General features: G+C 48.6%; 1 protein-coding gene across 1 annotated transcript in view; it reads right to left on the bottom strand.

Moving 5' to 3' along the window:
* The window catches only part of MTOR (mechanistic target of rapamycin kinase), a 120490-nt gene that overhangs the window by 10189 nt on the left and 84119 nt on the right, over positions 1–26182 (bottom strand). Inside the window, exons 31-50 of the mRNA XM_066270444.1 lie at positions 25053–25153; positions 23138–23253; positions 21878–21955; positions 21568–21675; positions 18705–18830; positions 18478–18609; positions 13435–13550; positions 12384–12501; positions 9334–9582; positions 8566–8666; positions 7818–7914; positions 7433–7531; positions 7014–7136; positions 6651–6833; positions 6153–6287; positions 5759–5933; positions 4079–4214; positions 3287–3434; positions 2168–2290; positions 668–750 (exon numbers count right to left, since the gene is read on the bottom strand). Coding sequence (XP_066126541.1) covers positions 668–750; positions 2168–2290; positions 3287–3434; positions 4079–4214; positions 5759–5933; positions 6153–6287; positions 6651–6833; positions 7014–7136; positions 7433–7531; positions 7818–7914; positions 8566–8666; positions 9334–9582; positions 12384–12501; positions 13435–13550; positions 18478–18609; positions 18705–18830; positions 21568–21675; positions 21878–21955; positions 23138–23253; positions 25053–25153 — 2547 coding nt within the window. The remainder of the gene's footprint in view (positions 1–667; positions 751–2167; positions 2291–3286; positions 3435–4078; positions 4215–5758; positions 5934–6152; positions 6288–6650; positions 6834–7013; positions 7137–7432; positions 7532–7817; positions 7915–8565; positions 8667–9333; positions 9583–12383; positions 12502–13434; positions 13551–18477; positions 18610–18704; positions 18831–21567; positions 21676–21877; positions 21956–23137; positions 23254–25052; positions 25154–26182) is intronic.

Here is a 26182-nt window from a genome sequence, read left to right as displayed (position 1 = left end):
CCAGGCTCCATCACCACCACTCAGTACCTATCACGAGGTCTTGCCTCCTGGGGCCCTGGAGCCAATCCAGAATGGAGCATTAGAATTTTGTCAATAGGCATTCTGCTCTTTTTTTTTTTAAACAAGTATTATTTTTGTGGGATAAAATTATTTTATTCTCAAATTGTGTGAAACATGATCCCAGGAGAAAAATAGTGTGTATCAGAAAACCTGTTCTTAAAAATGTCTATTGAGTCCATTTCTAAACATTGCTAAACTACTTTTCCAGCCAGTACATTGGGATGAAACTTATTACGAAGAAATATCAGAAGGATCTACTTTGGTTGGTTTCCATTACAAAAATAGAATTATTTATCTTAGTATAGTGGTGACTGATAAATGTTTATTGAATCAATAAAATCAATCAAATTTAATATGGTTCTCAATACAGTAAACCAACCTATGCAGAAAGCATAGGTTTGAACTATGATTTTCCTTCCCTTTAGTTTGCTGTGTTGTTCTGTTGGCACAGATAATAAATAGGGGTCTGAAGTTGATGCTGGAAAAAATGCATAAGGTAAATACTAATACCAAATCGTCAAAAATCTCAGTGGAAAACAAAACGAAACCGTTCCAGAACACTACAATGGAGAAAGAAAACTACAGGAATCAAATTAAATTCACTCACCTGTCTCCCAGGCCCAAAATATACCCGACCATGGACATGACAGCTAAGGAGCGGGTATAGTTGGTTCTTCGGTCAAACCACACCTGGAACACAGGAGCACACGTGAGCCCAAGCTCTGGGAACTTGAAAACAGTTTCTACAGAATTACAGCCCAACCAGCTGTTTGCTTATATTCCATCATAAATAGTTAGAACTTACAATGGAATAAAGATCCCATGCACAATTATAGAAATAATAAACTATGCTGGCATAAAGTAGAAATGTGCAGAACTTAAATGAATAAATAAACTTGGCTTAGAAATGTAAACACTGAGTAAATGAAAATATCCATTTAAGGACATCCACTTAAGGTTGTAAAGATATACTATCCTCCCAAATTATTCCATATGTTTAGTGTAATTCCAATAAAAATGCAGTGTACTTTTTTTTTGGGACCTTGACAAAATGATACCAAAATTTACCTGGGAAAAAAATAAAATAAAATAGCCAATGAGAAAAGACTCATATTGATAACATGGTGTGTGAGGAGAACCAGGCAGAGAGATCAATGCAACAGAACAGGAGCGCTAGGAAGAAGTCCCCAGGCCTGTACGGATTTGGTGTATAATAGAAACGTGACCTTTTATACAGGGACAGGATAGGTTACTTGGTAAATACTGTGGTTGTTGTGGCTAGTCATCTTTTCTTTCCTTTTATTTTTTTTTAAATTTACTTAATGATTTTAGAGAAATGGAGAGGGAGAGGGAGAAGAAGGGGGTGGAAGAGAGGGAGAGACAGAAGGGGGGAGGAGTGGGGAGGTAAGGGTGGGTGAGACAGAGAGAGAGAGAAAAACATATTTGTTGTTCCACTTTTTTATGCTCTTGTTGGCTGATTCTTGTATGACCAGGGATTGACCAGTGACCTTGGTGTACTGCGATGCCAATCTGACCAACTGAGCTGCCCAGCCAGGGCTGGCTAGCCATCTTAAGAAAACAAAATTTATATCCTAATGCTAGATCCTAAGTTGGGTTAAGGATTTCAATGTAAAAACAAATATAATTAGTACAATATATGTAAAAAGATACATAATCTTGATGTGAAGAGGGCCTTTCTAAATACATATAAAGCCAAAGGCACAAATTTTAAATAATTTAAAAAACCTGTTAACTTATAATGTTAAAAATTTCTCTATATCAAAAATAAAACAAAACAAAAATTCAAAACCAAAAAACATACCATTAACAAAATTAAAACACCAAATAAACAGGAAATTTACAATATAACATGAAAAAGATTTAATCACCTTAATATATAAAGAGCTCAAATACTATTGTTAGTAATGGGAGAAATATTAAGATACTAAATCTGCATCTGCTAAACTGCATGGCTCGCCTATTTAATCTTTGTTAAAAAAGACTGCACATAATCTACACGTGATCACCACAAAGAGGAACCGCAGGCATGCATGACCAGATGGGAAAGCCATCCTGAGAAAGGCAGGTGTGACAGAGGGTGCCATACCTCAGAGCTGGGGCTTTTGAGCCACAGCAGCTTGGCCAGGTCATCCCCGGCTGTGTTATTGACAGCGTGCTCAAACACCTCCACCTTCTGCATCAGAGTCAGGTGATCGTAGTCCGGAGCCATCTGCATCAGGACACAACCATTCTGAGAGCAGCCCGAGACAAGCAGCTTACACCCAGGAAGAAATAGGCTCAGGTCCGGACATAGCTGGGTTCTAATTTCACCACCACAGCCAAAAGGAGAAGCAAAGTAAGAAATGTTGCAAAAGGAGAAACGGAGTGGCCACAGGGACCGCCTGGGCTAAGGGTAAACCTCAGGCCTCTCCGCAGTGTGTGAATGAGAGCCCTGAAGAGTCAAGGTTTTGGATAACAAACGATTCTTTCTTTTTTTTAAAAATTTTTTTTTTTGTATTTTTCTGAAGCTGGAAACGGGGAGAGACAGCTAGACAGACTCCCGCATGCGCCCGACCGGGATCCACCCGGCACGCCCACCAAGGGCAACGCTCTGCCCACCAGGGGGCGATGCTCTGCTTCTCCGGGGCGTCGCTCTGCCGCGACCAGAGCCACTCAAGCGCCTGGGGCAGAGGCCAAGGAGTCATCCCCAGTGCCCGGGCCATCCTTTGCTCCAATGGAGCCTCAGCTGCGGGAGGGGAAGAGAGAGACAGAGAGGAAGGAGGGGGGGTGGAGAAGCAAATGGGCGCCTCTCCTACGTGCCCTGGCCGTGAATCGAACCGGGGTCCCCCGCACGCCAGGCCGACGCTCCACCGCTGAGCCAACTGGCCAGGGCCTCTTTCTTAATACTTACACATTTCCTAAACATTCTTTCTCCACAGAGCCAGCATTCTGTGCAGTAGGTACCAGATAAATAATACTGTTCAGTCTCACCCAGGATGATGAAATCTTAGATTTTGGGCTTTAGGGTCCTTCTGTCTCTTAGAGATGCTTCTCTTCTTTAGGACTCACTTCCCTAAACCATCTTCAATGGCTCACACCCTCAAACCGATTTGTCAGTGACAGATCACACATAAGGGCAGGAGGAAAGCAGCTTTGTGGAGCTTCCTGACTGGTGAGCTTTGCCTCCGAGACATGCAAGGGCTGGGCCGGCAGCCTCCTCACCTACCCGCAACATGATGCGATGCTCTATGTTGAGAAGGATCTTCTTTTTCTCCCTGTAGTCCCGGATGAGGGCATGCAGAGTGTCACAGTGGGGGACCCAGCCGATGAGGCCCGAGTTGGTGGATAAAGGAATGACTGCGTATCTCTGGATGCTGGTGCCCACAGGAAATGAGGGTTATTGCACAGTAACCAGAGTATACCTCTGATCCGTTCACCCCACACACAAACTCATTTTAACAAAGTTCTGCACAGGGCTGCTGTGAGGTGTGTGATGAGGCCGTTTTGCAAAGGATAAGGCATCACAGAAAGACAGTGCACCGACGGTCTGAAAAGCACTTGATCTCTCTACCTGCCCACCAAACTCGAGGCTCTAGGTGGGGTGGGGTGGGGGTGGGGGGGCACCAATGATTAGATTATTTCTAAGCCTCAAATAACCTCCCAACTCAATATTCATGTTTTTAATAGAAAGAGGGGTAAGAGAGTACTGAGGATAGAAAAGGTTTGGCTGGGCTGGAGTTCTATCGGGATAAAACCCACCAAATTTGCAGACTCTCCAGTCTAATGGTCACAAAGTGTACCATCCTGGAATCCTGGAGGTTGTTAAAGGCATTCATATGAGAACGTGCTAAAAATATGGAGGACTTTTGTTTGCATCTGACACCTTGGCTATTGACAACTTCCTGTCAGGTACATACTTTCAGCATCTATTTCATAGAAGTACATGACTACATGGGAGAGAGGTCGGAAGAACCAGAAGACTTCCCAAGTCATTGTCACTTCCAAGCATCCTAAATACCTGAGATTCTTCCGCAGAGACGTCGGGTCGTTGGCCAGAAGGGTATTAACCAGGCCGAAGAGCTGCATGACGCGCTCGTCCTGCCGCAGGTCTTCGTGGCCCTTCAGGAGGAAAACGAACTCGTGCCCATTGCTCCCTGTAAGGGATGGTGGGAGCAGTTAGTGGAGCTTGGAGGGTCTCAAGCCCATCAGGAGACCACCACTGTCTTCAGAAAACCCTGCAGATTGCACGCCCCTTACCTACAAGCAGAAAAGACTCTCCTAAGATTTGATGAAAGAGCGGCTTTTGATGGTCCCCCAATGCAACGTTGTTCAAATTAAAAATAAATTTAAAAAGCTCTATGAGGACCAGGAGTGATTCTGCATAGAAATGGTTATTCTGAATGTTCTCCTCCACAACTCACTCTGCCTGCTCTGACCTGAGATGCCTGACCTCTCCAGACTGTATCACTGGGGTTCAAAGATGGGCTTGGCAATGGGGGCACTGGCAGGAGGTTAGAAGGCAGGAAGAGAGAGGTCAGGCATCTGCCCCTGAAGGCCAGCCTGGCCACAGAGAAGCAGCCATGTCCTTCCACCTGGGCTACAGCTTCTGGTGGTATAAACCCTTGATGGGCCCCTTGCCTTTTCAGGTCTGCAGGGTAGGGGTCATAGCTTCTCCTGCTGGTCCTCTAAACTCTGCTTACACCTCTGAAAACAGTTCCTTCAGTGGGCCTCTTTAATGAAATACTGCTGGGAACCTGGCGGACACATTTTAGTATGATATTAGAAGATGCCAGCCCATGGAGACACAGGAACTGGGACTGGTGAATAATCACTGCATTGAAAAACCTTAGCATTACTACTACAGGCAAAATACCTCAAAGGGCCACCAGTGTACTTCTGAAACTATCCCAGAGGTAAGAAACCTCATGAGAACTCACCACACTTGTTTGGATCTTATGCAATCATTTCCCATAAAGAAGGCCTATGACGGTATAAAACAGGGGATGGGAACCTATGGCTCGTGAGCCAGATGTGGCTCTTTTGATGGCTGCATCTGGCTCGCAGACAAATCTTTAATAAAAATAATAATGTTAAAAATATAAAACATTCTCATGTATTACAATCCATTCATTTCCTACCGCTCATGTTCATGGTTGCAGATGGCTGGAGCCAATCACAGCTGTCCTCCAGGACAACACCAAATTTTTATTGGATAATGCATAAGGTACATGGGTCGTTGTATGGCTCTCACGGAATTACATTTTAAAATATGTGGCGTTCATGGCTCTCAGCCAAAAAGGTTCCCGACCCCTGGTATAAAAGAATGCTCCAGAGCCCAGACGCCCTTTATCAGTGTAACCTGTTATGCTCATGCCTGCATCGGGTGCCTCACTGCTGGCCGCATCAGTCCCCACTGCTGCCCACCGCCACCTGCGCTCCAAGAGGCACGCCTGCCAGCTCCCCTCCACCTGGTCTTGTGCAGGGTTGCTCCGCCTCACTTAACCAAGCACCACTCTGAGAAGGAACCAGGAGTCTCGAGGAGGATGGACTAAGGAGAAAGCCACTTGTCCCCTAGCCCCCTCACAGTAAACACAGGAGAGACGAAGCAGGTGAAATATCAGTAGTGTGAACAGCGGGTGGTGGCTTCTGCCAGGGTGGGAGGGAGACGCAGGTGGGAGCCGTGCACTGGGATCCTTACCCATAAGCGTCAGCTTCCGGGGCCTCTGCTTGGACGTGATGACCTGCAAGGACGGCGCTATGGACTGAATGCGAATGATCGGCTGGTTGGGGTCGTATGTTCCCGGCACAGCCAATTCAAGGTCCCGGCACATCAGAAGTTTGGGGGAAACGTATTGCAGCTCTAAGGATGTGAGCTGTGAATAATTACCACAGGGTTTAGTTTTCTGCTTCCAGGGAAGAAATTAAACGCAATTTAAGTATTTATCAATGAATTACTAACAGGCATGCCTTGTTCCAAAGTTAGCAGGTACAAGCAAAACCAGGTGCTTTGGGATTAGCATTAGAATACTCACAGGTAGTAAAACAGAAAGGACCACAATACAGTTCATCCAGTCAGAACATGAGTGCCTTACCTGAGGCAGCTGCTTTGAGATTCGTCTGAATACGTGGTAATAGAGGTCCCAGGCTTGGGTGAGGTCCTTGACATTCCCTGACTTCATGTACTTCCTGCACCATTCTTGGGCCTCCATCAGATCTCGACCATATGCCTGAGGAGGAAGGCAGGGGAGATTTGCAGTGGCCACAGGTGTTGACTAGGCGACCAGCTGAGCTGCAAGCAGTAGCAGAACGCCTTGGAGCATGGTGGCCGGGAGGCAGCAGCATGGATGGCTTAGCAAGGGCCTGGGCTTAGCTCCCACTCTCAGGGGGGCTTGCTGGGCAAAGTAAGGGCTTGTGAAAGATTGTGTGGCTTTCCAGGTAAAATTCTGGGTGGGTTTTGTAACTTAATGACAAACTTCTGGTGTTTTTACATCTTATGATCTTTGTCACCAGTACATTTTATTCAAGTCATTGATGGAAAGAGGTCTGACAAAGGCTTTGGGCCACTTCTCCGTGGCTTTGTTATCCCGTACCTGGTTAAAGGATGTTTCCTTCAGAGTTTGGGGTCCCCGCTCCATCATCGCATGCAGGGGCTCCAGCACCTCAAACATGCCTTTCACATTCCTCTCCCCGAAGTACAAACGAGAAGCTTCTTCCAGGCCTTCATGCCACATCTCGTGCCAGAGGATGGCCACTCGGATCAGCTCCTCACTCACCTGGGCCGCAGGGGACGGGGAGAGAAGGCCACGGATAAGCTCAACTCAGAGAGCCTTGGAGAAAAGGAAGCTGCTCCTCCCGGCAGCGGAGGGAGTGGGCAGCCCTGGCGGCCGGAGGAGGAACCACCCCTGCCTTCCGGCTGGGACCAGTGGCAGAGAGCTGTGCCGCCCCTGACTCACCATCATGGCCTGCTGCACCAGAGTGTTGCTGTGCTCACACATGTTCTTCAGAATCTTGTTGGCAGCATTGTGCCGGGCTGTGGTCGTGGACTTGGAAGCCACAGTCAGGGGGTAGATGAGGGCCTGAAGCAAACAGAGGAACATGTGCAAACGTGTGAAGGGAGCCTGACACTAACTCCAGGAGGACAAGAGAAATGGTGTGAGTGACAATGATGCTCATCTGAGTTGACCAGGTGGGGGCTGTCACTCTTCCGTAACGGCCCTGGGACTGCCAGCCAGGCAGACCCTGCCAGGGGCAGGGTGGCAGGCTTGGCCCCCCACTGCCTGCACCTATGACTCCGGAGGAGCGTCAGGGAAGGCTGAGCACCAAAGCAAAAGGTCGGCTGGTAGGTGAGACATTGTCCAAGGTCTCTACAAACCTGGGGGTGGTACCGACCGATGTCTGTGAGAAGCTGGTGAATGAGACGTCCCACCAAGGGCCTGGGCGTGTCAATTCTTGCAATGAGCTGAGGTATGACCTGTTATTCAAACAGACACAGTTATGCAGCCTATGAGACATGGAAACAACTCTAGTCATTCTGGATTCTGGGCAATGACAAGTAGTTATTTGTTTCGGTAGATTTTGGTTGGGCACTGACATGGTTCATTCCCTTCAGTTCTCCAAAAGACACTGAAGAACATGTGCAGTTCTGACCCTGGGACCAGGCCCTGTTTCCTCACTACGTGCACAGTATGTGCTGCCTGCTGCTCCCACACCGCAAGCCTCCAAGAGGAGACAGGAGGCGGGACGCTGGGCCATCTCACCTGCAACCAGGTGTCAATCTGGATGGCTTTCACCCCTTCCACTAAGGCTTCATTCACGTCTGGCCAGTGACCATAATCAAACCACAAGGTAAGGACCCTGGAAAAGAAAAATGAGAAAGTCACAGGAAATTTAGTTTCTCAGCTTTTGTCTGTCTTTCACCTTGGAGTGGCCCTCCAAGGTGTTTGGTCTCAGGACCAGCTGGGAGTGGAGGTGGGGGAGGGTGAGGGCTACAGTGCTCGGCTGAACCTCAGAAAGATCATCCCAAGTGAAAAATCACTTTATTCCAGAAAGTGCAGAGGGGCCACCATGGCATAAGCTCAGAAATCCAACAGATGAGCCCGTGGAAGACCCACGGACAATCTTTGCACACATAGAAAGAGTTGCCTATACAACAGTGGCAATTCAGAAACCTCGCGCTTATCTGGCTGAAAATCCCTAAATAGAAGTGGCCACCTTTGTCACCTGCAGCCTCTGAACTGGCTGCTCCACACCATTTATTTAGTGTGAGAGTCGGCTCTAAAAGCTGAGGGTATTTCAGCAATACTGCAACAAACAGGTGAGTTTCTTCTCTACATAACAAACCACACAGGAAATCTTTGCAGGTCTTGCCCACATGGGTGGGGCCCAGCCAGCTGTTCCTCTGGGATATACTGATCAGGGTGCGGACAGGAAAGAAGACTGTGTGTGTAACTTCTGTGTCCTGCCCTCCCACAGCCTACCAGGGCTTCCCCTTCCCGTCCCTGATACCTGAGTGTGTCCTGGAGGTTGTTGCCTCGTGACAAGGAGATAGAACGAAAGAAGCCCTGGACGGCAGGGACGGTGTACATCAAGAGGGTTTTGGACAGATCCTGTGGGAACACAGGTGTGTTAATGACACTGTTGCCTCAGCTTTCTCATCTGTAAAACGGGCACAACAGCATTCTAACAGTACCTGCCTCTAAGAGTGGTAATGAGGATTAAATCAGGCAATAAATGAAAAGCCTTTAGATTGGTACCTGACACATAGCAAGCTCTCAATAAATGACAGTGGAGTCATAACTATTATTATCTTGGGTTAATGGTGGCTTCCTGAATAGGGTCGCAGAGAATTGGGGCTGAATCTCTGAACACACTGACCTCTGGGCCTGCCAGCTGCCCAGGTGCACACTGAACTGACAGCCCAAGAGCAGGAGGGAGGGGGGGAGGAGGTAGAGGATAGTCCTGCCAGGCTCTGTTCTCAGAGGGGGCTACAGATGTGCACAGCCACCCACAGGCACAGGTGCGGAGCCTTCGGAGAATGAGCTCACTTAGGGAAGCATGACAAGGCGCATTCTTCAGCCTGGGGCTGTGTCAGCTCCCCAGACGGAGCAAATACACAAAAGCACTGTCTGCCACGATGCTGCAATGCTACGAGGCAAACAGGCAATGTCTTCTACCGGGCACTTGGGGAAAGCCTCAGGCTTCCACAGCCGGACAACCAGTCCCAGCTCCCAAGCGCCCAGAGCCCAGTCAGCCCCTGGAGGAGGAGGGCAGTACCTCGGTGACCTTCTTCTGCAGAGGGGAGGGCGTGGGGCTGTTCTCGCTACTCTCGGCCTCGCTCTCGCTGTTGCTGCCCTCAGTGCTGGTGGCAGTGGTAGTGGCAGCAGCCGTGCTGGCGGCCGTGGTTGCGTTGGTGACGTTGGCCCCGCTGGCGTGACGCAGCTTCTTCTTCTCGTCGCGCGCCTGGTTCTGATGTTTGTAGTGCAGCACAGCTTCGAAGTTCATCACTGCCCACGCGTGCCAGGCCTGGGAGGGGCGGGGTGAGGACAGGCAGCGGGGCTGTGACCAGCAGCAGCAGAGGGCGGCTTGGAGCCCAAGGACAGCTGAGGAGGAGCACTGTGGTTGCCCTTTCCTCAGTGGTCACTAGGGCCAAACTTCACTCCCATGGAACACGGGGGCGGGGGCCTATTACTCAGGTTGTGGCTTACCTCTCGTCTCAGGGATGGTGTGGGTGCTGTGGGGCGGGGCACTGAGAGGAGCAAGCTCTGGTCCCTGGTCAGGACCTGATGATGTAGCAGGGGCTCCCCATAAACTGGCCAGGCAGAGTGCGCCCGGGGCAATACGAGATGAACCAGACGCTGAGAATGCCTGGACGGGCCCCGGAAAGCTTCCCAGAGAGCAGGGGTGGGGCAGGTCTTGAGCAGCCTTCAATGGGCAAGGAGGGAAACGCTAGGGCACATGTAGCAAAGGGGCAGGACCAGACCACGGAGGAAGTGGCATCTTGGGCCCAGGAGGGCCCATTTCATCTGGAAGAAACAGAGCTTTACTTCGGCTCTATGAAATCGATGACTTAAGAGAGCAGAGGTTCAGGGCAGTGATGGTGAAGGTCTCTACCAGATCTCAGGGGGGAAAGGTTCACAGTTAGGGCACAAGGGCACTGTGGACGGAGGGAGAACCTTGCTCGCCTTCAGCCCTCACACTGGGCCCATGACCTGTCGAATGGCCAGGGATCTGTGGCCATTTGCCGGCAGAACCTCTGGTGTGTGTCTGGATAAAGGGGAACAGGTCACCCCCTTGTGGGTTTGGGCTGCAGTGACATGGTGGCAGCACTGAGCGGTGCAGCTCGGGGCAGAGTAGATTGGGGCCCGGTGAGTCTGCAGTGACAGGAGGACACTAAATAATCCCCTCCCAGTCGGACTTTCCGGATAACCAAGAAATTATTTTGTGTTCCTTGCTAAAAACCTCTCTTAAATAAAAAATGTGCCCATTTCTCCTACTAAGCAGAGTAGGTTGATCATAACTGACCTTTATTTGATAGGAATTCTACAATGACACAAGTTTAGTTTCTCCACACTCTCATTTACTCAACAGATACCTCTTACCTATCTACTGTGTGCCAGGCACTGAGCTGGGGGACGTGGGGACAAGACAGAAACAGTCCCTGCACGCACGAAGCACTACACCACTGATGGCTGAAGACGGCATAAACCCAAAAGGACTCGACTAGGTAGAAAATAACTAAAATTCCTAGAAGCAGTGTTTTTTCTTTTGATTTTTCTCCTAGAACAGTGGTAGTCAACCTGGTCTCTACCGCCCACTAGTGGGCATTCCAGCTTTCATGGTGGGCGGTAGCGGAGCAACCAAAGTGTAATAAATAAAAAGATAGATTTAGCCTGACCAGGTGGTGGCACAGTGGATAGAGCGTCGGACTGGGATGCGGAAGGACCCAGGTTCGAGACCCCGAGGTGGCCAGCTTGAGCGCGGGCTCATATGGCTTGAGCACGGAGCTCACCAGCTTGGACCCAAGGTCGCTGGCTCCAGCGGGGGGTTGCTCGGTCTGCTGAAGGCCCGCGGTCAGGGCACATGTGGGAAAGCAATCAATGAACAACTAAGAAGTCGCAACGCGCAACGAGAAGCTGATGATTGATGCTTCTCATCTCTCTCCGTTCCTGTCTGTCTGTCCCTGTCTATCTCTGCCTCTGTAAAAATAAATAAATAAATAAAAAATTAAAAAAAAAATTAAAAAGATAGATTTAACTACAGTAAGTTGTTTTATAAAGATTTATTCTGCCAAACTTAGTGAAAATCCGACATAAAGTACTTGGTAAGTAATTATTATTAAATGCTTTAACTTGCTGTAACTGTGCTTTATAAATTTTATAAAGTAAAGTTACTTCCCTACTTTATAAATCACCATTACTCCATTACTGTGGAACGGTGGGCGGTTAGAAAATTTTACTACTAACAGAGATACAAAAGTGGGCGGTAGGTATAAAAAGGTTGACCACCCCTGTCCTAGAAGTTGAATAAAGAAAAGTAATCTGGTCAGGAGACAGTTCTGATTCAATTAGTAAGGTTCCCACTTATCAAGGGTTTACGGGATTTATTTTCCCAGCCTTGGACTAAAGCTTCCTAGAGAGAGCAATTATTGCTGCTGTCACTAAAGGGGTATTTTCCAGATTGGAACCAAGCATGCTTAATAAAGGAAAGATTTTGTTGCAGATTCTTCTGTGGTCTTGAGATACAAAGTATCAGCAGGTTAAGGAGATACTCAATAGAAACAGATGACATCTGCTATCTGAGCAGCTGTTACCAAAAGGCCCCTCAGTGTACCCTTCCAAGAACCACTCCTCTACCAGTCAGTCACATTTCCTCATCCTTGATCTTTCTGAAAAGTTTCCTATGACATAACAGGATGTTACCCAGAGCTTTCCAATAAAAATAGAGAAAGTTAAGAGCTTAGATGAAGAGTAGGCAGCAATGGAAATTAGAAAGAAGTTGGGAAGGAAGCAAAGACCCAAGGGAAGATAAAATTCCGGATGAACCATGTGTCCAGATGCTCCCAAGAAAACAAGCAGCTAAGAGTCCAGAAGATGCAGCCACGTACATAATACACATGTAATAAATCCTTCCCAGGTGACAGAATCCATCTTTCTACACCAAGTAAACTTATAGGGCCTCTGACAGACTGGCTCCTGGCACTCAAAGAAGTGAATTGACAGGATCAGACCGCTGCCCAGCAGGGGCGCACAGGGGTGCACAGCCTGGCTGCCAGGCGCTGGGGGCCACCCAGGCCGGAGCAGCGGGAGCGCGCCCTCGCCGGTTACCTTGTACCAACTGCGGTCGTGCTCCGTGGCGGCGCTGTAGTACTGCAGGACTTTGGGGATGGTGCTCTCATTGATGCCCTGGAGGTTCAGCTGCCACTCCCCAAGTTTCAGGAAACACCTAGAAACAGACACAAGCCCCCATATGTTGCTCCCTCCTCAAAACAGTGCTCCCAGGAGGACAAGCTGCGGTGAGGGGAGTGCCACAGCCTGTGGTTTACACTTGCTCTCAGGATGGACCCAACAGAAAGGCAAACAGCACGGAAGGAAAAAGATGGGTGTTTGGTATCAATTTTTATGGTATTATTTCCCTCTTTGTTTGTGTGTGTGTGCCCTGACTGGTTCAAACTCATAACGTTGGCATATTGGGACTATGCTCTAACCAACTGAGCTACCCGGCCAGACTGTCACTTCCTCTTGACCTATGTCTTTCAATGGTAACATAGACCAGGGACCAGGTACAGGTGGGTCTGTTCAGACCTATCCTTCCCAAACCCAATTTTTGCAAGCGACAGCAGTTGAGTGACTGACCTTATTGCTGTATGGCTTCTCCCTCACTCTCCCTTCTCCTCCATCCTTTACAGAGATGACAGTAACAGCAAGCACTCACGGACGCTACTCTGTTCCAGGTTCTGCTCTACATGCTTGACAATGAATTCTGTCTGTCAGTCCTCTACCACCCTAGGAAACAGGACTCTCACTACCCCCTTTTATACATTTGAGGAACTGGAGGCATAGAGATTGAGTAGCTTATCTAAAGTCACACGCCAAATTAGCAAATCTGACATTTGAAAACAGGAGTCTAACTTGGAAGCCAGACACCAGGAGGGGATCACCACATGGGTGCTCTTGGGCTGCTGAATCCTATGGAAATAGATAGCAGAGACTTGGTTACAGCACGATGTGACGGCTGCCTGGGACGCTCTCCCCACACACAGGGAAAGGTGAGAGATGTAAGCAACCGGCTGCCCAAGCAGCCTTGAACATTCGCTTGTGACAGAGGCTGCAGGCACGCAGGGTTGGAGTAGGACTGGCCCGGGCCTGGGGAGCTCACCGGGCCATGAGCTTGTGCAGCTCCTGCTTGTGCTGCTGGTCCTCAGTGGCGATGGCGTGCTGGGCCTGCTGCTGCACGGTCTGGACAAAGTGCTGCATGTGCTGGAACGCATCGATCTGCGGCAGGACAAAGGCAGAGGGAGCCACTCAGCATGTGGCCCCACCACCCGGGAAACAAACTACTGTTCACGCAGCTGGCATGTGAGCCACTCCGTTTCTAAACAGAGCGCCCTAGAACACGGGCAGGAAGCCTACAGGACGGAGGGCCAGCGTGTGGTGCTGGGAGACAGCGGGGTTTTTAAGATGCCTGTTTTCTCAACTCTTCTTTTTAAAAAAAAAATTGTTGGCATATAGTTGTTCATAGTATTTTCTTATTTAGGAATTAAGTTTAATGAGGGTGATATTGATAGATATGAGTACATAGGTTTCAGGTTCAACTTGACTCTTAGCTCTTTGTTGCCAATTGTAATTACTAGTTTACTAAGCCTTGGAAAAGCTACTTGCTGGCTACCCCAGGTAACAGTTCATATGAAGTAATTTGAAACAACGGCTTACTTTACTATCAACATATTGCCCTGGGGAAACTAGGGGGAATTATTTCAGGCTACTATTTAGGATTTGTTTAAAACACTGTGGTAGCTTGGATACTCCAACAGAGCAAAAACTAGAGTTAAAAAAACCTGATAGAACCCTCAATACCCAAATAAGAACACAGAGGTGGGGTGAACCCTCCACGTGTCCATGGAAATGAGGAAGAAGTCACTAGCTAAGCAGACATTCAGTTGAACTGGGTGGTTGAACAGCAAACTCTTCAGAGCATCCTCTAGCAGTCAAATCTTTTACACTACGGGATTTCATACAAAGTGAGCAGAAAGTGTGGGTTAGGAACAGAAGTTCCTGGCAAACAGGAAAACAGATCAGGAACAGATAGCCGAACTAGGGAAGAGTAGAGACAGAGATCTGGGCGTCAGTGGCAAGCCACGTGGGTAAGTCTGCCACATCCGGGCACAGGAACATCTTGAGAAATGGGGTCCACACATCTGTAAAGGTCCTCAAGGATGGAGATACATACAGCCTACTGACATCAAAAGCTCAAACGGAAAACATGGCGAAATCTAAATTTGCCAACACAGGGAGAGGACAAGGTCTGTGAGAGAATGTGGAAGAGAGGCAATGTGTTTTTTGCTGAAGAGGAGGGAAAAAACCAACAAACCAATAAGGTCAGAATGATCTCACAGTAAATCAGTGGTCCCCAACCTTTTTTGGGCCACGGACCGATTTAATGTCAGAAAATATTTTCATGGACCGGCCTTCAGGGTGGGACGGATAAATGTATCATGTGACCGAGACAAGCGTCAAGAGTGAGTCTTAGATGGATGTAACAGAGGGAATCTGGTCATTTTTTAAAAATAAAACATCGTTCAGACTTAAATATAAATAAAACGGAAATAATGTAAATTATTTATTCTTTCTCTGTGGACTGGTACCAAATGGCCCACGGACCGGTACCGGTCCGTGGCCCGGGGGTTGGGGACCACTGCAGTAAATCATGAGTTTTTTGTTTCTGAAATAGAAGCATGTCAGTGATGATGGCCTTGAAGTCAAACAAAACTCCCTGGTTTGGGGGCCGGGACTAACCTCAGATACTTTTTAACATAAGGAACTAATTGGCATTAAGAGTTGGGAATCTCTCCCAAAATAATAAAGACAAAACAAAACAAACAAAAACACCCCCCCAAAAAAACAACCTTCCCAAAACAAAATACCAAAACCCAACCCAAACCAAACAGAAGGAGCTAGGGCTTGCGAGCTGACCCACGTCCGCTCAGACACGATCTTTTTGCTTCTTTCACAGCGGCAGTGTCCTTTCCTTTTTCCACCTGAACAGCACTTGCTTTGTTCTCGCTCCAGTTAGTCCTGGAGATTTTTCCTGGGCCAATCAAGAACCTGGAGGTTGCCTGACACATGAAAGGTCACAGGGCAGGGCCAGAGTAGTCCCGTAACAAGATGAGCCACTTAATACTCCCGTGTGCTCTGGAATAATGGAACCAACCTTAACTCCTGACTAGGAATTCTTAGACTGGACCTCAACCTATGGTTCCAGTCTGTAGGAACCGGCACCATTTATCAAGAATGTGTGATGGGCCATGTGTCTTGTCAGGCACTTGACCCAAACTTGCATAACTCCTCAAGCAAGACGATTTGAGAGCTGACTCAAGAGATTAAAAGAATAATAATAAAAGAGCCGATGCTAACCCAGAGCCAGAGTGATGTGACAAACAATTTATCAGACAGTAATCCAGGCAGGAGAACAGGCAGGGCAGACACACAGATGTCCCAGCAGTTAACAAGACACCTGTCTCCCTCAGACAGCTGCCTTCACAGAGTTCTGTTACTCACCACTGGCTTTGAAAAATGAACTACATTAGCATCCTACACCTGGGAAGTGATAAATGTCCCTTCAGTTTTTCTTCCATGAGAACTACACTGACCAAACTTAAAACTTTATTAAAAAGAGTTGGGAGGCAGTTCTAAAAAGATCACTCTCCAAAACGGTGACAGGTCACTGCACATCAAGCAAGTGAGAACTAACCTGGTGGGGACTGTAATGCCAGATGCTCTCAGAGCTCATCGGCTGTGTCATTGTCATGACAGCCCAGGCATAGAATTAAAACTGTTTGGGAGATTCAAAAAGGTGCTAAACAAAAAATAAACTGCCCAAATTGGGGAAGCTGGATATTAGTTTAGATTTAAAGCCCAATATTAAGTTTAGTGAGTTTAACTAGCATGAGAGAATCAAGTATTTCTCTACTCTGTGGCATGGTGGTAACTTATTTTCAAGGAATTAAAAATGATGTTTTAAAAACACTTTCAGCCCTGGCCAGTAGGCTCAGCAGTAGAGTATCAGCCTAGTATGTGGATGTCCTGGGTTTGATTCCTGGTCAGGGCACAGAGGCGAAGCAACCATCTGCTTCTCTACCCCTCACCTTTCTCTCTCTCGCCCTTTCTCTCTCTCTCTCTCTCTCTCTCTCTCTCTCTCTCTCTCTTCCCCTCCCACAGCCATGGCTCGATTGGTTGAAGCAAGTTGGCCCCAGGGGCTGAGGATGGCTCCATGGCCTTGCCTCAAGTGCTAAAATATCTCGGTTTCCTGGGAATGGAGCAACGGCCCCAGATGGGCAGAGTATTGACCCATAGGGGGCTTGCTGGGTGGATCCTGGTTGGGGCGCATGTGGAAGTCTGTCTCTTTGCTTCCCCATTTCTCACTTAAGAAAAAAAACAGAACTCTTTCCTCCATTCTCAGGAAGTGAGGAGGGGAAAAACAATTATTTCTCCTTATAGATGCAGAACTGGTCACTCAGAGGAATGGGCTTCTCTCAGGTCCAGACTTTAAGCTGGGCATAGTACTCCTGGTTCTTGATGGACGGTGGTTTATGGGCAAGGCGATGCTCTAAGCTTACTTAGTAAAACTTCACGAAAGGGCCAGGGTGTTGCTAATTCTGTGAAGCATTTTGTCTAAGAATACACTGTGCGCACACCTATTGCCTGATGCCTTCCTGCAGAACAGAGTCTGCTCTTCCTCAAACACTCCCACCTGTCTTAGGTGAGGCAGAGAGAAGCCTTATTTACAGTGGAGGAAAGCAAAGCTCAGAGAGGTAAAGTGACTTGTACAATAGCACCATTATTATTAAGGAGTCAGTTTTCTTTGGGTAGCTCCCGAACTCTCATGAAGAGGTGAACTCTCGTTCTGGGCTTGAAGTTCAAACATCTAACTTTAAATAGGTTTCTAAATTTTTATCCATGTGGTTTTACAGTCTCCCACCAGAATTTGAGCTCTTAAGAAAAAGCCTTCATCTGTGGAGAAGTTGAGTTGTGGTCAGAAGTTGAAAGAAGCCACTCCCTGGTTGAGATATTAGCCAAAGGCTCCTTCTGCCTGCCTTCGGCAAGACATTCAAAGACTTGGAGGCTCTAACGTAGGGAGGAAACCAGACTACATTCAGATCCAGTGCCTCCTGTTTTTCTCATTTGCCTGGAGGCAGGTCAGGCTTTGAATCAGAAATGCTGTGCTCAGGAGGCTTACAGAGACTAAAAAACACAGACCAAAACAAAAACCCAAAGAACAAAACAAGGAGAGAAAACAAAATCCCCAAACCACACATTTGGAGAAGGAAGCATGGTCCATTACTATTGAAGTAATAAACCCCAAAGACTCAGGGGCCGGTGCAGGGCCATCCGCCCCACCCTGGGTGGCTCTCAGTCATGGAGCCATCCCCCTACAAAAGTCAGTTTCTAGACCTGGGCCACGGAGCTCCCCAGTGTGCCTCCAGCAGAGACCCTATGGGGTGCTCTCTCTCCCCAAATAATGGCTCTGCAGCGCTTCCCATTCCTTCTCCCCTCTGGCCCCACTGTGGGACCAACCCCTCTGTTGGGGTGGGGGGATGCAGGAGCCAGAGCAGAGGCTCATTCTGCCTCCAGGGCCTACTTTCTGTTAATCATCATCATCACTCAGGGAGATTACTTAATAAAAACTCAAGAAAAAACCCCACCAGGAGCCACCTGTTTCCCAGGAATCTGTCTGTAAATAAATAAGAGAAATTCTCCACTGGCTGCAGGCTGACTCTCCCCACTGCTCTCGCGTTACCCACTGGGCGGGGCTGCTGTCTGAATGGCACACTGATGATAGGAAAGGAGACGAGAAGTCTGAAGCACCACACTGGTCTTGTGAAAGTTCCAGTTGGTGTTTTCACAAACATGCTGCCTTTCTGGGGACTAAACAGCCCATCTTCTCTGAGGGGGCAGAAACTGCTATTTCCAGCACATTCCGGCTGCGACTGTAACTGTGATTGCTCTTATTGGTTTGATCAATAGTATACATGCATCTCCCTGAATATGATTCACTTTTAAAAATCAGGCCAAACAGCTTCCTACCAGGAGCAAACTCCCTGCCGACAGTTGGGCCGCCGCCCTGAGGACCCTGAGGCGGCTGCGCGGGGCTGACTCAGGGAGCACGGAGAGGCTGGCCTGCTGAGTGGGTGCGGATACAGACCTTGCGAGCACTCTTCCACATGTTTTTCATGTAGGCGTAGGTCACCTGAGGGTGAACTGTTGGCAGAGGATGGTCAAGTTGCCGAGACGGATCAACTCCCAGGAGCAACACTAAGGTTTTATGAGCCAGAGCCTTAAAAACAAGAGAGGTCAGGGTATAAACAGAAGTAGTCCGAAGTGCCCTTCCCTCCTTGCCTCTCCGCCCTGCAGGGCGGTGGGGTTACTCACCAGTCTGCCACTCTTGCCACACAGACTCGCATACTTGAGCCAGGTCCTCATGTCCTCATGCGGGCTGACCACGAGGGACCGCACCATAAGGATCTTCTGCCAGTCCTCCACAATGCGCTGACAGCCCTGGAACGTTCACAGGTGACGATTAGCTATGTCCTCTGCTATATCTTAACAAACCCCGCCCACAAGCAACAGTGAGACCCACCCCAAAACAAAAAAGATTCATTTTTATAATCCCAATTTTCTCAAGTGAAGGGTACAATGATCAAAACACCTTTTGGGACCATTCAAAATCCGAGAAGCAGTAAACACGGGCTCTGGAACATGGATCCTGATTCTGCGACTTAACTGTCTATGTGACTTTGACAGGTTACTTAACTTCTCTGCGGCTGATTTGTCAAATGGGATAAAAACAGTACCAACTTCATAGGGATACAGTGGGGTCTAAAGGAATTCATTCAAGTTTCTTTTCTGAATTATATATATATGCATTTTTAACTTTATTTTTTTGCATTCGTGGCTCTGGTTGAGGATGACTACCACTGACAAATTTAAAATGTATCATTCAAAATTCAAAAAACTAAGTGTAAAAGACAAGGTTAAATAATTAAAATTTCAAATGATATTGTTTGTGAGTTGGTAGCATTTACACTTCTGAAGTTGTTAAAGCCTAAACCGCACTGAGACTTTTGTCCTTGCTTACGCTAAGAGTCTTTCCTCTTCATTTTTGTCCCAGATCAAACACTGCACAGCGAAGGGGAAGCGCCTCACACACACATATAAATTCTTTTTAATTAAAAAAGAGTGATGTAACCATTATCAAAGGGGCTAAGCTAACTTTATATCAGAAACTTCAGAGAGCAGTGGCTCTCCTTCTCACTTTCGCTGATAAGATGGGTTTCTGAGATCTATCACTTCACCGGTGGATTCTATGAAGCCAAACGAGCTGTCTTCCATGGGAATAAATCTGAAAGTCTCAGACCAGTGACAGTGGGCTTTTCAATGTGACAGGACACCGACTAAGCCTGAATAAAGAACCCACAGCAAGAAGACACCCAATGCCAGTCAGGTTGACCTCTCACACCATCCCACAGGAGATACTGGCTGGGGATTTCAATTTAGATGACTCGTCCACAAAATGGCAGGCGTCCAGCCGAGGCAGTTGTTGAGTGTTCTGACAGCAAGCCATCCACCAGAGCCAAGTGTCTACCACAAACTTAATGTTTTATTTTCAGGCTGTATACCGTATCTTTCCATCCCATTATGTGTGACAACAGTGATTTGGAAAGTTAGAAAAACAGAAAAGAGAAAAAAAAAAGTATACTGAGTGATTGTTTTGGTGACTTCTCACCATCTTCTGCTTTTTCCCAGATGCTAGAATAATTTGGCCCCGTCAGCCAAAAAATATCTTGCAGTCTCAAAGAGAAAAACCATGAAGCCTTAAGATGATGATAGTATCTTGGACATAGTCAAGTCAGACATTAGTCTCCACTCCCCAAGACTCATTCAATCCACTCCCCTTCCAAGTCTCTCATTGGATTAACTTGTTAGAATGGCAGTGGCTTCGTTAGGTCTCTGGTTTGGAAACTCCCCACCCCATTACAGGTACTTAAAAAAACCCAGGGTGTATACGAGCAAGTGGGCAATGTTTGTTCTGTGGAGCTCTTTTCTGGTGTCCAACAGACAATTTTCCATCAAAACATTCACTGGGCATTTCATAATTGCTAATAAAACATGTGAAGGAACTGCATGTGCTCACTTCAGAGCACAAACGAGGGCTGCACTCACAGATGGCCCTCTGCCCGCTGCTCGGCCCTTCCAGTGGAATGTGCCCAGAGCGGCGGAGCCAGGAATGAGGCTGGAGTCGGAAGGCTTTGTCACGGCCTACTGAAAAGCCTGGCAGCACGAGCCTTGATTGGTCCGAAGACAGAATTTGGAATTAGGTGTGGACTGGGCCAAGAGGAAACCGTTTAAAATCAAAGAGGGTGATGATGACAAGCAGGGGACAGTGGGTTCTGAAGTGGCAGGCTTTCTTCCTTTCTCCGATGAACCTCCCCTTCTACCTACTCAAGGGCTGGGAGAGCTGTCCTTTCCAAGAACACTTAAGACCGCCGACTCCCAGGTCTGGAATCGATAGCTCCTCATGCTGAAATGATCCGAATGCACAAAAAAAATACTGATGGAGGACTTGGAAAAGTTTCTCTAGAAAGGAAAACCTCAGTGGAAAAGTGAGTGAATAGAGATCATGGGATGACCACGATCTGATGAGCTGCACATGGCCAGCATTGGTCAGTGAGTGCACCAGGCAACCCCAAGGGAAGAGCTCGATGCAGGTGGCCAGTGACTGGACTGAGAGCTGTGGTGCTCAGTGCTGGCTGCACACGGACTCATCTGGGGAGGACAAAATGATGCTGATTCTGGTCTATTCCCAGGGTCTTGACTTATTCGGTTTGGGAAGTGGCCTGGGTGTCTGAAGCCTTAAAAGCTCTCCAGGTCATCCTACTGTGCAACTAAAATTCAGAGCCACTGATACTGAAGATAAGATTCTCAGCTGGCTGGCTCTAAGTGTCACTCATAAAAGATATTTTATTCTATTCGTACAGAAGGGTAAAAGGAGGCTGGAAAACTGGTCATCCTCACAGATAAAGACTCAGCAAGAAGCACGAGTGAAATCAGGCAGGAGGGTGGGCCCGGCTCTCCGCCCGCTCACCTGCAGTCTCTCTGCCCCGCTCTCCGCCCGCTCACCTGCAGTCTCTCCGCCCGCTCACCTGCAGTCTCTCCGCCCGGCTCTCCTGCGGTCTCTCTGCCTGGCTCCCCTGCACCCTCCAGTCCCTCCCCCCCACCCCCGCCCCTGGCTCACCTGTAGTCTCTCCCACCAGATCTGGCGGATGATCTCGCGTCGCTCAGGGACAAGTTTGTACTGGATGACCTCCTCCAGCTCGGACAGCATGTGGCAGGAGACCATAGCCTAATGAAGGCAGATCACATTGCAACTTAATACTGCACGAAGCCCCGAAGGTAGGACTTGTTTCAGTCATTCCTTGGGGCGCAGAGCACGTGCTGAGGTCACACAGGTGTGTGCTCAGCAGCCTGAGTCCTCAGTAACCCACTCTGAAAAGAGCTGGAATGAGCCTTTAAAAGGACAACGTGCAAGAGTACGTGGCACTCACCCCGTATGCCCGACTGTAGCTCTCTCCTGCCATAGCGGTCAGCTCGGCATCCAGCAGGTCCCTGGCTTTGTCGATGCACTAGGAGACAAACAGGAAAGCCCTGGAACTGGGCTTTTGCATTGGGAGCTGAGGGTTGTGCTGTTATCTTCAAGCTTCTCAACGAGTTGCAGAAGTTACCTATCTCATTTAAGTTCCAATGATGAGGCGAAAACTTCACCAAGGAAGAAAAAAGACCTCTTCCCAGATCTGAATGGCTGCAGAAGAGTACTATCTGATTTCTTGAAAAAGACAGAAATGTATGGCAGCCAGAATCTAAGCATCTATGGTCACACCCATAGTCTGAGGTAACAAGGGAGAAAAATGTATGTTTAGATGACTGTTCTTGCATCTCAAGAGGATGATTTGGGGTCTGTCTGCATTCAACTCTCCCTTGCCGGACACCTCTGTGAAGGCAGAGTGTGCGGACACTCAGATGGCCCAGGGCCTCCTCCTGGCTCAGAAGCACCACATCCTCATGAGCGAGTGCTCTGACACTGGCAGAGGAGCGCCCAGTCCTCCCCATGTAAAAGCGGAGCTTTGGGCATGGATAGCCCAGCTCTCGGTCTGCCATGTCAATCAAAGGGCTTGGCCCCAGGGATGGCCACAGGCCTGCAGCTGCAGTGTTCTTCGTTTAGTCAGTTAAAAGCCCAAGGTGTGGAGCTTTCCCCTGTTTCCATGTTTAAGGTTAATTACTGTGTCCCCATCCCATAAGTGTTTGGGTCATTTACCCAAGTGCCTCACTCAGGACCGCCTGTGCCCGACACGTCATTGTTTCAGTCTGCAAGTCAGCACTGGCCTTCCTGGAAGGTCATCAATGTGTGGCACACCTGCAGAGCCACAGAAACCTGTGACTGGCTTTTGCTGCAGAGGGGACAGCTGAGGACATGGACTGGCTTTTGCTACAGAGGGGACAGCTGAGGACATGGGCGGTTTCTCTCCACTACAGAGCATGGTAAGGCAGGTGGTAAAAAGGATGCAGCGATGACCGAGGAAGCAGTCCACATGGTCACATCCAGAACACGTGCGCCCCTCCTGGAGGAAGGCGGCCCGGGCTAAAGTGCTGGCAGTCTCCTTAGTGGGCACCAAGTGCGAGTACTGTGCCAGTGACCTCAATGAACCCAGCTCCAGGCTGAGTACACTGTGTGCCATGTGCCTCGGGAGTGAACTGACCACGCATAATTATCCTTTCTTTGACAGAGGGTCTGGGGGCACGGGGTTTACCTGCTGTGCCAGGGAGAACAGGTCCTGGTGCAGTGCCAGCACAGCTCTGTAGAATGCCCCATCATGCGTGTCCCGAGGAATCATGCAGGTGTACTCTTCCATGCTGTCCCACTGGCCTGCACACGTGAGCGCGCACACACATGCAGAGAGAGCGAGAGAGTGAGAGAGAGAGAGAGAAGCGTTAGGGTGGTCACCTTGCTGGGCTAAAGGCAGCGTCTCAAATAGGCCTTGTCATTGTTACTTGCACTTGGCTTAAGGTTCAAACAAGACAAACTTGGGCCTGAGGTATCAAAATCCTGCAGAGACCCTCTCTGCTCTTTGGGGTTAAGGAAGCCAATCTCACAAACAAAGCCACATCTGTCCTCCAAACGCAGGACCCCGCTGCTGCCTCAGGGGCTCCATGAGTCAGGAGAAACAGCACGAGTGCAGCCCGCATACCTCGAGGGCTCAGTGCAGGACCTCGGTCACCTAGAGAGAACTCTCAGGCTGCCCTTGGCGAGATGGGCTGGCTTTCTTCCTAACCAGCAAAGCATCTAAGCATCTCACAGTTCAATGGTACACTGGAAATCCTAGTTTCCTTGGAACAACTGGAAATGGCCATTATCCAGACGGGACAGGATTAGACAAACAGCATTCCGTCTCAGTCTGGCAGTACCTTTGCCTCAGAAGGGAGGAGATAAAGACTTTATGAGACTCGGTTCTAACAGGCTGGGTCATGGCACAGTGGCCTCTGTGTCATGGCCGACTGGGAGAATGGCTGCAGCGGGGCTGCGGCTGGCATGGCTCCCTGGTGGAGTGAGCAGGGACCGATGCCAGCAGTTCCAAGACCATCTGCAGAAAAGACACCAGCTTCGTTAACTGCAACCTGCAGGGCTGCCTACTTCACTCAGCACTTCCTGCCCTTCACTCCAGCCCAGGGCTCATCCATTCTCTGCGCCTCTGGGCAAAAGCAAAGTGGCAAACAATGACTCCTCAGGAAGCCATTTATTTCTGAAAAATGTTTTGGCTCCAGCCCAGAGCTCATGAAAGGAAAGGATATAAGCTCTGTGACTCAAGAGGGATAGAATGTAGGTAGGAGGTTACGTAACCTTCCTCTGGACTCCACCGGTGAAGCTTTTCTCCTGGGACATCATTTGGACCCTTTCCCTCTTTTTAAGAACATCCCTGGGACAGATATTGGTCATCCTCTCAGCTGGGGCCTGGTGTCAGAAATCTACAGTCTATGGGGATTAAAAGGAAAGCTCTACTTTAAAATACTCGGGGAGAGGGAGCAAGGTGGGCGAGTGTTGGGCAGCAAGGAGGAGAATAGAGAAAACAAACCTGTCAAAATGTTTGCATTGTTAGACAGTGAAAGGGGGTGGGGTTCATGAGACGATTCTCTTTACTTTTATATATGGTGGGAAATTTAAAATAAAGGAGAGAAACAGCTATCTTCTCCCTTCCTTGCTGCCTGGGCTAAGGACATGGCGAGTGGGCCCTGGCAGCCACACTGGAGCACAGGCAGACTTGAAAGCAGAGGTCCCACACAGAGTAGAAATACAGAAACAGGCCAATGACCAGAGTCAGAATACGAGTGGTGATCACCAGCCACCTCGGGATTTCTTGTGTAAGAGATAAAATAAGCCAGTAACTTGTTTAAGACAAACAAACAAACACACCCAAACATGGCTCACTAAGTATCTTCATTTCGATGCCTGCTCACTGCTTTCCTTGCCTTCCCCATGAAGAGCCTTTTCACCCGTGTCTAACGAGTCCGTGGAAATCACTGGGCAGGGATCGATGGAAGGGATGGGAATGAACAAAGGCTGATTTTGCTCCTTTAATCTAACCGCAGCCACAGCACCTTCCTTTCTGGCTGTGGGCACCCAGCCTCGCTCTCCACACGCCGACCGGGTGCCCACAAGGGAAGCCTTACCTAAACCCCAGGCCGCTGCCGCAGCCATCCGGGCCATCTTGGCTTGGGTCTCGTCATTCACCAGGGTCCACTTTTCACAGCATTGCTGGTGGAGCTGCCCCCTGAATGGAAAGAATGTTCGGTTGGGTGAACTGAAATCACCTCTACAGCCTGCTCCTGCTGCCCACCCTTTCACCTCCTGGGCTAGCTGGGGGCCGCAGCGGAACTGGATGCTAGGAGCCTGCCTTAGACCAGGAACCTTTAAATAAAAAGCACTCTGACCGGGTCGCATGTAGAGAAGTGGTCAGCAGTCTGTGGTTCCTATGGCCTGGTACTCATGATCTGTTTGAGGATGATTTTAGCAAAGATGGGCCCATGTCTAACTCTATGTGATGTGAAATGTCATGAACATCTGGCCCCCTTCATAAATATTAAATAACTTCTCTTGCATGCCAATAAACTCCAGCTCTTCTCTTTGGCAGCCCTACAGAGAAAGCAATCTGAGAGACACATCTGGACATTCATTCTGTGCTCAAAGCTATAGAAAGAACTGGCTCTCAAATGTATTAAACAAATGGCTGCAGGCCTAAATGAAACTCAAATGAAATCAACCTGTACAGAAGAAGGCTCTTCAGCAGTCACATCTCCCAGAAATCCAGACGCTGCTTATTCTCAGACTTTTGCACAGTGACCATGAGTGTGGCTAAGGAGTATGAAATGTTGAGATGATGCACGATGCTCAACAGACTCCAGCGCTCAGGGAGAGCAGAACCCTCTTAAGAACAGAGATGTCCTGTTGAAAGTTCACAAAGCTGCCTCCCACATCCAATTCTGAGTGAACGGAAATAAAACTCTGCTCCTGAGCAAACACAAGCCTTACTTTCAAGGCAACTCCGAGACTCAGCTAGGAGACCCCTCGGCTAGGAGACTGCTTTCTGAAAGAGATGTGGCAGGATGTTTTAACTTGGTATTTGGAATGGAGACAAGAAAAAGGTACAAGTTCCAAGTAGCCCATCTTCAGAAGCCTCATGGAACATGGGTTGCAATATAGTATAAGGTGACATGGGTGGGGGTAGAGATAAACACGCTGAAGACAATCGATGCTGAAGGTGCCTACGCTGAGCTCCCTGAGAAGCTGAGTGGTGACTACA

Source organism: Saccopteryx bilineata, chromosome 3, assembly GCF_036850765.1.
Source record: "Saccopteryx bilineata isolate mSacBil1 chromosome 3, mSacBil1_pri_phased_curated, whole genome shotgun sequence".
NCBI classification, from domain to species: Eukaryota; Metazoa; Chordata; class Mammalia; order Chiroptera; family Emballonuridae; genus Saccopteryx; species Saccopteryx bilineata.
Note: the sequence above shows the minus strand (reverse complement) of the source record. Positions and strands in the feature narration are given on the sequence as shown.